The sequence below is a fragment of the Aspergillus glaucus genome, assembly GCF_001890805.1.
Source record: "Aspergillus glaucus CBS 516.65 unplaced genomic scaffold ASPGLscaffold_7, whole genome shotgun sequence".
NCBI classification, from domain to species: Eukaryota; Fungi; Ascomycota; class Eurotiomycetes; order Eurotiales; family Aspergillaceae; genus Aspergillus; species Aspergillus glaucus.
Window position 1 is genome coordinate 222,863 of NW_019170459.1, and position 11,498 is coordinate 234,360.

The 11,498-nt window shown below is 46.2% G+C and overlaps 3 protein-coding genes across 3 annotated transcripts; 1 reads left to right on the forward strand and 2 right to left on the reverse strand.

The window, feature by feature from the left end:
• Positions 1 to 1,897: 1,897 nt before the first annotated feature.
• ASPGLDRAFT_34257 (uncharacterized protein) lies at positions 1,898 to 4,835 on the forward strand (the record flags this gene model as incomplete). Its single annotated transcript, XM_022544409.1, has 2 exons — positions 1,898 to 2,671; positions 2,733 to 4,835. 2 exons carry the CDS (start codon positions 1,898 to 1,900, stop codon positions 4,833 to 4,835), a joined length of 2,877 nt encoding a protein of 958 aa, XP_022402157.1.
• Positions 4,836 to 5,107: 272 nt separating this feature from the next.
• Positions 5,108 to 5,491, reverse strand: ASPGLDRAFT_34258 (uncharacterized protein; the record flags this gene model as incomplete). Its single annotated transcript, XM_022544410.1, has 2 exons — positions 5,108 to 5,220; positions 5,281 to 5,491. The coding sequence occupies 2 exons, from the start codon at positions 5,489 to 5,491 to the stop codon at positions 5,108 to 5,110; spliced, it is 324 nt and encodes a 107-aa protein (XP_022402158.1).
• A 2,502-nt stretch (positions 5,492 to 7,993) lies between these two features.
• On the reverse strand, positions 7,994 to 11,043 carry ASPGLDRAFT_1513942 (uncharacterized protein; the record flags this gene model as incomplete). The annotated part of the gene is made up of 8 exons (XM_022542245.1): positions 7,994 to 8,143; positions 8,670 to 9,209; positions 9,313 to 9,692; positions 9,973 to 9,995; positions 10,025 to 10,332; positions 10,417 to 10,534; positions 10,588 to 10,813; positions 11,022 to 11,043. The coding sequence occupies 8 exons, from the start codon at positions 11,041 to 11,043 to the stop codon at positions 7,994 to 7,996; spliced, it is 1,767 nt and encodes a 588-aa protein (XP_022402159.1).
• Between the last annotated feature and the right edge of the window lie 455 nt (positions 11,044 to 11,498).

Consider the following 11,498-nt stretch of genomic DNA (forward strand, 5'->3'; position numbering starts at 1 on the left):
TCTGGCGCCTCTGGCGTCCATCCAAACCCTTTCTCTAGCTGCCACCAACACGGATACTGTTTTCCTCGGTTTCGGCTCCCTCCACCAGCGAATCCTCTCCACCCATGAATGCGTCAAGGGCCTCGACGGCGGTGCCGGACAGACGTTGCGCTGCGGTTATGAGCTCTACAATCTCATGATGAGCAGCAACTCGGCGAGAAACACCCTGGCGGACTTGGACTCTGTTCCAGCGGACCAGGTCTTCACATACTTGGGCCACTATCACGATATTCGCACGTCTATCAGGGACATTTTGGACACCGTATCTTCCAAGGTATGACAACAGATTCCATGACAATCCTGTCTGGTCAGAAAGGATTATGCTAAGCTTAATGAAGACCGATCACTTCGACTCGGCGGGGCTGAAGGCGTTCACGACGATCATTCTACAAGGTTTTGCTAAGGAAAGGGCCACGTATGAAACCTTGTCTAAGCAGAAGCTCCCGGTGGATAACCACATGGAACTCGCGGGACCCGTCAAGAGTCTTGGAAATGAATTCGAAAAGGCTCTTGCAGACTTCCTCTGAAAGCCCGGATATGAGGCAGGTCATATAGTGACCGGTGCCCAGCAAGGAGCTCATTTTTTTATGTTATTGATATGTATCTGGTTCTTCCTGTCTGAAATAAAAATCCAAAAATATAGCTATCTGTAAATATCGAAATCCCATTACATTCAGCTGTGATGTCCCATGATCATCGCTGCTAGATCGCATCCTGATGCAGGATACTAAAAGCACTAGTACTATGTAGTCCTAGGGCCAATATTGACAAATCCCGAAGAGTAATAACTACAGCTAAAATCAATTTTAAGAACCCAAGGCACCCAACAGGTCAAAGGGTGTGTTTCTCGTTAGCATTCCTGTTAATACCCAACACCGAGTTTGATTTTCACCCTCACCATTTTGGATCATTGCACCATGTTGTTCATCAAGTACCTCTTAACCGCCGTGTTATTCGTTTCCCCCGCCATTGCTGCAATCGATGCCAAGCAGATCGTGTCCAATAACAAGGCCATCGCTCGCGAGCTAAGCAGGGCGAAGGGCACCATGGAGAAATACGACGGCGGCCTCATTTCCAACCTCATGATAGCCAAGGCCCTGCACGACGCCAAAACCTCATTTGGAACTGCCCGGAAAGACCTTGCCGGACCTGATAATTACACGGATGAAGAGAGCTCGGATATTATGGAATCATACAAGGATTTGTATCCCCAGGCGATGGACTTGCTGGATGTGGCGCATGACAAGGTAAGATCGAATTGTACCCTCTCTCATCCTTTCACGCTAATCATTCAAATCAATCTAGGCGCCCGAGTGCAAGAAGGCTGGCGTCCAGTATGTTGCACAGGGGATGTTCGACCATTTGCATGATGAGAAGAACAAGGTGGAGGATGTGATGAAGCGCCATCTATCTGACGAGCATTATCGTCTGGTAAAGCCATACTCGAACAAGCTCAATGATGCGTTTAAAAGGGCCGCCAAAGCTTACCAGAACTGATAAGCTACGGTTTCTCTGGAGGAGTCCTTGGTCAGAAGTTCGATAATAACATAGTGAGCTGTCGATGTTATTACAATTAAATCTACTTTCATGCACACGCAAGAAAGTTGTCCCAGCTGCTTCTTGCCAGCCTGTCCCTGAACAAATGTCGCTTGAAGATGCTGCTGCAACAGCATGCATTTATGCAACGGTGATATATTGTCTTATCACGGTTGGAAACCTACAGAAAGGCCAGTCTGTACTAATTCATTCTGCATGTGGAGGTGTGGGACTGGCCGCAATCCAAGTTTGCAGGATGATAGGGGCAGAAATATACACCACGGTTGGGACTAGTGAGAAGGTTAATTATCTCACTGATACCATGAAAATCCCAGCGGATCACATATTTGATTCCAGAAGCACATCGTTCTTGCAAGGCGTGCTGAGGAAAACCAATGGACGAGGTGTTGATTTGGTGCTGAACTCTCTTTCAGGTGAACTGCTTCATGCCTCCTGGAAATGTGTTGCAAAATTCGGTAAGATGGTCGAGATCGGAAAGCGAGACTTTATGGGCCACGGCAAACTTGACATGGATGGATTCCTGGGCAACCGTTCTTTCATCGGCGTGGATCTTTCGGTCATAGGGCATGAGAACCAGGAAGCGTTGGGGGACTTGGTTGAACAGTTCACAAGATATTTCCAGCAAGGAAAGTTGACACCCATCAAACCTGTTGTTGTTTTTGACGCCAGGGATGTTGTCAAGGCTTTCCGCCACATGCAAACAGGCCAACACATTGGCAAGATCATTGTTCGAATGCCAGAGGATCCGAATACTCTGCCAATATCCAAGATACATGACACCACCCCGCTCTTCAGACCGGACGCCTCATATCTGTTGGTTGGCGGACTTGGAGGACTTGGTCGAGCCATTAGCACCTGGATGGTGGAAAAGGGTGCCCGCAATTTTATCTTCCTCTCTCGGTCAGGCAGCGAGTCGCCTGAAGTTCAAGCCTTTATTAACGACCTGGAGAGCCATAATATGGTGAGTGCGACGGTGATCGCGGGCGATGTCTCAAATATCGAAGATATCCAGCGGGCTCTTTCAGCAGCCAAGCGCCCCATTGCAGGCGTACTCCAAATGTCTATGGTGCTCAAGGTTAGTCACTCTGCCCTACGCCCTTTCCTTCTATCCAACACTAATTTCTTTTACTATGAAGGATCAAATGCTATCCAAAATGACTTATGAGGACTGGGTGGCCGCCTTAACACCAAAGGTTCAAGGGACATGGAACCTCCATTTCGAGCTTCAAAACATACCACTTGACTTCTTTGTTCTTTTCAGCTCTGTCACGGGTATCATGGGATTTGCTAGCCAGGCCAATTATGCGGCAGCCAACGCCTTCCTGGATTCATTTGTCCAGTATCGTCACTCCCAAGGACTCCCAGCAAGTGTGATTGATCTTGGCTTTGTGACAGATATTGGTTATGCAGCTGAGCAAAGCCCACAAACATTAAATATTGTCAACACCATGGACATACAGATCATTGAAGAAAAGGATCTGCTGCAAGCATTGGAAATCTCAGTCTTTGCTCAATCTCCTCACCCTTCATCACAACTCGTCGTGGGTCTTGGAACCATGGGCAATGTTAAAGAGCTACCATGGCTGCATGAAGGTCGCTTGAGTCATTGGCAAAATGCTTTAGTAACGAACAAAGCGGCAAAGGCCTCTCAATCTCATGAACTACGGTCCCTTCTGGATGGGATTCGGGAAAATCCCAGTTTGCTGGAAGGGCAGTCAACCCATGACAAAATCACCATTGAGCTAGGCAAAGTTGTCGCTGCTCATCTTGCCTATGCGGAGGACTTGAGCAAAGAGGAACTTGCCAATATTGCAATTGACTCGTTAATGAGCATAGAAATCCGCAGTTGGTTTCGCCGTAATGCAGGTATTGACATCTCCCTGGTTGAGATCTCGAATGCGGGCACCGTTGGAGGGCTGGCTGATGTGGCCGTGAAGATGTTGCGCAAGAAATACCTTGATGAAGAGGAACTTCCCAGTGAAATAAGCGCTCCATCACCAGCTGAACTGGATGAAATGACGATTTGTCTGGAGGACATGAAGCTGGGCAGTGACTTGCAAGCTCTTCCTGGAACCATCCCTGACTGGTGCTCTGAATCTGAAGGAAGAGTCTTCCTCACAGGTGCAACGGGATTTGTGGGAGCCTTCTTTCTCTTGGAGCTTCTCACTCTCCCACAAGTTAAGAGTGTTGCATGCTTGGTTCGAACAACAGATCCTCTGTCGGGAAGACTACGGATTGAGAAGATGTTCACCCGATACGGCCTACCCCTTGAACCTTTGGACAATATCACTGTGGTTCCTGGCAATATCGCCCACCCGAATTTGGGAATGTCAAAGGAGGAATTTGATCATCATGCACTGTTGTCTAGTGTTGTCTTTCACCTTGGAGCCTACGTCAACTACACCCTTCCCTACTCTGCTCATCGTGATGCCAACATTGTTGGACTCCTCAATATGCTAGAGTTTGTCAATACTGGGCGTCTCAAGCCCTTGAATTATTTCTCCAGTATCGGGGCATGCGGCGCCTCGGCTCATATCACGGGCACGACTATCCCCGAGAACGAGAGGGCCACGCTGGATCCCAAGTACTTTGAGCAGCACGTTGGATATACAAGAAGCAAACTTGCTGCGGAGAGTATTGCTTGGAACGCCATTGCCAACAGATTCCCCATAACCATCTATCGCCCGGGAGTCGTGATGGGCCACAGCGGCACAGGAATTGACAAGCCCGAAGACTTGTTCAATCGACTCATGTGCAACTGCATCCGACTCAGGGCCTATCCAGCTCCACCTCAGCAGCGTAACCACTTTGTCCCAGTTGACTATGTATGCGCAGCTGTCTTGCGCATCTCGCAATCCTCAGAGAACCAAGGCCACGCCTTCAATGTCGTCCATCCTAATCAAGATCAAACCATTACCTGGATGGATACATTTAAAATCCTGAGCGAGTACAGTTCAACTCCACTACAATGTGTCTCTGCAGCTGAATGGCTTCAGATGTTTGCGGCACAAGGGAAACATAGTATGAAAGGAGCAACGCCTCTTCTCAAAGAACGACTAACGGAGAACGAGATCTGGTTGGGTGACAGCAGTGGAATGGCCGCGTATGAAACCACAAACCTCTGCCGAGCGTTAGCGGACTCTCCGAACATTCTGGATATCAAGCCCATGCCAGAGCTACTCAAGACATACTATGGCCGTTGGGAAGCTGGGGCTGTGGACACAAATGGTGCCGTTTGACAGATGACTTCCTATTCTGTTTGAAACATGTAATTACTCAATCTTACTGCAAGACTTAATACCAGTACTATTTTCCCTTCCTCCTTGATCAATGACCAATCTAGATGCATACGCTGCGCTGCACAGCCGGAACATGTTACATCGGCAAAATCTGCAGGGCGTTCAAAACACAATGGAAGGAAAGAGGAGATTCAGTCATGAGTTTCAAAATATTAGACTCTTTAGACTAGTTGCTATACCTATTCGCATAAGTGAGGGTGCCCGTAATTCAGTTACTTATCATCTGTCCCATTAGACGAAGACGATCCATCATCATCAGGGTCACACTCCATCTCAGCCATCCACTCTGCAACGAAATCCTCGGGCAATGGCGAGATACATTTGGCTATTGAATGAGTCCATTAGACACTACCAGGAGTATGTGCAGAGTAAATTCTAGACTTACTTGTATAGCCGGGAATCGCCTCTTCTAGTCGCTTCCAGAGTTCCTCCGAGGGTTCTAGGTACCGACGTTTTGATTCTCTTTCAATTTCTCCCTTGCGTGATAGTTGTGCATCTTTATTTTTGTCTTTTAATGGCTGATGGCTGGTAGTGTTACTGGATGAGGTGGGTGTCTGGCTATCGTGGCTATCTTGTTTCGTCTTCTCTTTCTCCATGTTGGGTGTTTTGGTTGTGTTGGGAGATATCATTGAGAGAGATGACGGGGTAAAAGAAATTGAAGAGGCTCAAGTCATGCATCTAGGCAGCAGAACTACTCAGCTAAGGCATCAATTAACACCCTATCTCTGCTTGTTTACTCTGCCCATCTTCCATCGCTATTCTTTCCCTCATCCTCTGTGCCTCTCGCTCTCTAATTCTTAGAGACATGCCAACGCCTGAATCCGAATCCCACAAATTTTTAGAGCCGTTTACGTCAGGACCGCTTTCAACCCCTGTGGGCATTTTAATAACTAGAGAACGCCTTCCCTACGGACAGCGGACCGTTGTTGTTCCAAGAAAGAGAGACATAGTACGTCCTCGGAAGACTTTGGTTCTCACACCTTTCCTGTCTTCTCGAAATCTCAGGGGGTTATTTTTTGTGGATCAGGCTATGGCAAGGAAAGGTATTGACGATACTATTGTATTCTGTAGCTGTCTAGAATCTAGATGGATGAGGGTGGATCTCCTCTATCCGGCATATGTGTGTGGGCTCGCTAGTGCGGGCCAATCAGGAGTGAACAAGAAGGTTCTTCCGTTCGATTTCCTCGGCTTTATATTTCTGTATGATATTCAAGGAACGACTAATTAAATTGAGCTATGATTCAACTGTTATATTATTCAGTGAGGGCTGGGCGCTAGCCACTCTGGAAGCCCTATCCACCTTTGGGATCATGCGCTGGACTCTCTTTGCCAACAAACATCATAAGCAAGATCATGGGCGTCTGCTGGGATAGCCACTGAAGTTGTGAGACCAGAAGGTGGCGTTTGAGAAACTGAGACAGAAATTGGCCTGAGCAGATGACAGTTGAGTAAAGTCAGATGAACGAGGACAGCAGAGGAACAGTGGGGTGAGAAAATGGTATTGAGACAAAGGGATGGGGCTGTGGTGTGAAAAGTGAGAACAGTAAGAAGGTGTTGGAGGCATTGAAGTAAATGTGCCGAGTTGGGGCGGCCAAGAAACTAGAAAATGGTCATGATTGGAAGATAATAATCACCGTAAGCGCACTGGGGAACGATTAGTATAGAATTTGTTTTTTGTTTGGGGGAAGGGAGGAGGGAGGTAGACAGAATAAAATATAGATTATAAATATATGGGATGCTGTCTGTTGCCTTCCAAAGTCGTTAGATTAGTACCTCTATATCCCATGGCAAGAGGAACTCCAAGCCTGCAAAGTCAAGAATTCCTCGCGAACTGTATAGAAGTGTGTACGACCTTGGTCTTCATTACCTGCTTGATCTTCCCTGCCTGGGAACACATCCATGGCATTGTGGGAATACTGCCTGAAGACGTATTCTAGAAAGCACTTGCAAATAACCCTTTCTCATTCTGGACGCGGTCTGAGCTCTCTATAGATGCGTAGCAACCGAGAAGCCCGCTTAGCAAGTTTTTGAGAGTTGGGCGGTATTGCTATAACCAATAGTTCCAGCCGAGCAGCGTCGCAGACCTTTCCGCTAGTATGCATCCGGATCCAGAATCTGTCGATTCAATAATCTGGAGTCAGGCCCCGGACTAGTATCCGGCACTTGTCACGAATCCAGGAATCAAAGACCCGCATTGTGTGATCTATATGTCTTAGTGAGTGAAGAAAATCTGGTAAACAAAGCTGATGGTTGGAGGTAAAGAGCTGTGAGCAGTGCGCCCACATCCAATCCTAATAGAGCAGTTATCAAAATGCAAGATATTCTGAAATGTCCCTTATGTCCAACAATTTTCCGGAGCTGTTGACCTGATGAAGGCATTTCATCTATTGTGGAATCTGGGTATGGAACTAAGACTTGTCGTGATATTCTTTTTGTAAGATCTGTGAGGGAATGGATTAGTGATATAGTACTTAGTAAAGTAATTTATATTGAAAGTCGACACAAGAAAAAAAGAAAAGATTAATGGGAGGAGAGGCAAGTGGCAGATGAGGAAAGAGAAGCTCGATTTCCTCCGTATACTCCAGATCCAATTAGCGATGATGAAGATGATGCACCAATCATCAGTCCGGTGCAGCCTACGATGAAGGTAAAGAGCCAACGTAGCTTGGGGAAAAGGCGAAAGAGTGTTGCATCCGAGAAGACGATGATGGCCTTCCTCTGCCTTCGGCGCTTGATCAAGACAACAATACTCAAGTGCGTATATCAGCGAGGACGCGGAAGCGTCCTAGATGTAAGGATGATGGGTTCAATTACTATTAGCTAGACAATTGATATTCTTCAAAGTTCAAACATAATTTATTCTCCGTATCCTTATTTATACGACGCGCCCTTAATTTGTCGCTGAGATCGTGACTTAGTAAGATGCATGTCTAGTTTGTAAACTGAATACAGAGAAATACAGAGAAAAACTGCACAACTTATGCTTTGTGACGGGGTTTTAGGGCTACGCTGACAAATAATTCCCGTGGGAATTCCCAGACTCCCATGGGAGTTAGGGCAACTCCCGTCCATGGAACTTCCATGGGATTTGAAGAGGTCTACTCCTGCGTCAACCAGAGATGATGGCGAAGTTTCAATGGCAGAAATGGATAGAGCAGGCCTTGACCGGTGTAGGCGAGATGGGCCCGCCGCGGCCCCGGGGTGGCTCTAGTTTTAATGCCGTTGTACCTACTGGTGATCATCAAGCCCTACAATATTTCATAATGACCAAGCGACTGAATTCCCAAGCTGGTGTGCCCAGCTCGGTAGTTGATTACGTCTTTTAACTAGTCAACTAGTTTCCCACCACAATTTATGCATAGTATTCAATACTTTGTTACAGAACAATCCACTCAGATAAACGATAAACCACGATCACACATAGAGCCGCATAGAGCTAGGAGTAATAATCTCAAAAGATGAAAAGCTGCAATGACCATATCCTGTGCAATTCTTTCCATGGGAACCATCCTCTTTGGTCAGTAACTGGGTCTGGCTTTCATTCCCCTGTCTCCGATTTGGCTCTGATTTTGTATCTTCTCCGTCTGACCCATGGTCTCTCATGTCCATATTAGAGACAGAACGCAGTCTTTCCTCTTCGCAATCTATTTCTCTGTTCGTTTTTGCATGGTCGAGTTGTGCTGCCGGGATTTCGCCCCACATAATAGGCTTGAGGGCATGGTCATCGCCAGGTGGAGGATGACACGCAGCACTAATTGCCATGCTGCAACTGACGGCAAGGGGCATGTTGATTTTTAAACGCCTCAGGCCCAAGCCCAGGATGATGCACACCATGACAGACCCAAGAGCAATAGCGAAAATAATTGCAATTGGCGAGAAACCACACGTGACTAGCCGATATTCCGCTATAGGATTCCCAAGAATATCAAATGGGAGAATCTCCACAAAGAATAAGCTCTGGGACACGAGCCAATGTAGCACTGCATGAGTTACCAAGAGTGGGATGCTATATCGGTATGGAAGGCTGAGATAGTAGGTTGAGCGTTGGAATCCCTTAGGCCAGGAAACACGCAATGGCTTGCGTTGCCCAGCATAATCATTGTATTCAGCTGCAAGAAGCATGTTAGTCAAGATACTGTTGTAGAGGAAATATGCAATAGACACTAGAATCTGCGGGCTGTTTGCAACAAGGACCATGGGTATAATTTGAGCACAACTTTTAGAATCATAAGAATCAGAGCAGAATTGTATTATCGTGGATGATGTGGCAGTGCCAAAACCCAGGTTCCAGAGAGATAAAAATGTAGTCTCGCCCTTCTGGGCATTGATACCGATGTGGAGAAGCAGGGCTGAGATTGAGAGAAGAAGCAGACAACTGTAAAGTTAGACAGGCCATCATCAAAATAGTGCAAAATACATACAGAGTGATTGTGGTCGTCCAACTTAAGGCGCTCACAGATCTTATCCATCTCTTGTTGTTCAGAAGATTTGTAGGCTTTTCTGCTGACAAGTCATTGGGCCATGATTGTCGGCCTTTTGTTACGTCTGATTTGCCCAATAAGCACCTCCCTTCAGTTGTTGCATCAGGGTTGCGGAGAAAGGAGGATACGGCATCACCAACAGTCAGGAATATACTCTTCCTATCATCATAAGCCGTCGCAAACATACAAACAACTTTAATTACGTTGCAAAAGATGACGGTAAGACATATAGGAAGACTGAATAGGAGTTGACACTTCTCTTCGACTTTTTGGCTTAAACAATGGTCGACCGGCAGTTCGTCAGTGGGAAAAGATCCTATGTTCCGGTCGAGGCCTGTGTTTGTGGCGCATATAGCACCAGTTGTCTGGGTTACAATATTCTTTGCCCAGGAACTGTTCCTCCAGCGACTTGGATCATCAAGATATCGTTGGAAGTCTTTCTCTTCAAGATAATAGCCCAACAAACTGTCGAGAGTCCGGAAATCACTATACTCATCGCCACTATAACTAGGAAAATATCCACCATCTTGATTATGGGTGACATTCGACGGAGTAGTAGCATTAAGCAAGGAAGGTGACCAGGGTCTGGGGGATACGGAAAAGTCGTTCGGAGGCCCATCTCGACAGTCTTCAGGCCATTTTGGACACATCCACTTAAAAGGATCCTTTGTATAATCGTAGCGGGCATTCCCCATGGAAATCCAGCGTAACGATTCATTAAGTGCTGTCAAGTCATTTGTGAAGAGAACCAGAGTTCCTTGACCTGCGATGAAATCAACAGCGTGAGTGTGAAGGCATTTCTGTTTATCGAGCTCTTCAAAATCTCCAGAGAAATTTTGAGAGTAAAAGTCCTGCACATTCATAGCAACGTTTCGTTCAAAGCAACTTGCAAAAACAGGGTCATGATCTGGTGGGTCTTTGAAGTCAAAGTCCGCAGGTGCAAGAAGGATAGGGTACTCATTTGTGCCCAATGCAGAAAACACCGCAGAGTTATATCTATAAACGACAGTTAGAAATGAGCTTCTAAGAAGTAGAAACACGGAGACAAACATTAGATGGATGGGTAAGGAGGATACCAATAACGAGATCCATAGCATGCGTCTCTTCCGGCCAACAAAACTAAGATTCTTCATACTAGGTACTCCGATGTCAAGCCACCTTTGTTGAAATGGGCATTATCAATAGCTTTGCGAGATGGTGCACTCAGACACTGCATGCAATAATTGCTGGCTGCCAACATGATTGTGCTGAGTACATTTATCAAGAAATGCAGGCCACGCATCCAGTTCTTTGACGTGGAACATTTGCCGTGGTGGAGTGTGGCAGAAGTTGATTCCTGGTCCTCAGCTTTTGAATATGCAATGGAAGCGGCAATAATTGTCAGGACCACGTTGAGGAATAAGACAATTATGGCAGCAAAGGCACAAAGTAGGACACCTGTAACCCACTCTTGTTGGCTTTCTTGATATTGCTGAATCCTCTGCTCCACTCTAATGGCAAGTTTTTGAGGTAATAAACAGGAAGCTAATTTCAATACCAGGGGCGTGTTGGTATCATTGAGGTCTTTGTTGGGATATTGACAGGTCCTATGAAATTTAATTAGCAATAGTCAGATTCAATCTGTCTGCTGTACTCAGAAACTAACTGGTTAAGTTCAAACTCCTCATCATCAACTGCAGCCTTTGAGCGAAATTGTATCAGATGATCCTCGAGTCGGCCAAGTGGCCAATGCCAAGGTTGATGCGTGGATTCACCCATAGTTCGTTTGTTCAGTTCTCAAGAGTTGAAACAGAATAAAGTGTTTATCTCAAGGACTAGTGCAGCATCATCATGCTGTTAAATAGAGCTTAGTATACCATTCGTTTTGTTCTATTTTCGGATGATAAACGGAGGCGACAAGGCTGCCGAGCCTCGTATTACGAGATGAAATGCAGACTTTGCGGCTTTGCCTATCGTCGGCAAAGACCTTCCAGGTAATTACTAAAGCATCAGTTGTCACATTATTTTCAACCTGGAGATGTGAGGCCTCAAATCTTCTGTTGTTGAAAATTGGGATGTCAAGTGATGATACTGGGCACCATTGGGGATTAGGGTTTTATGGCATTTCCTTGCTGAAAAATAT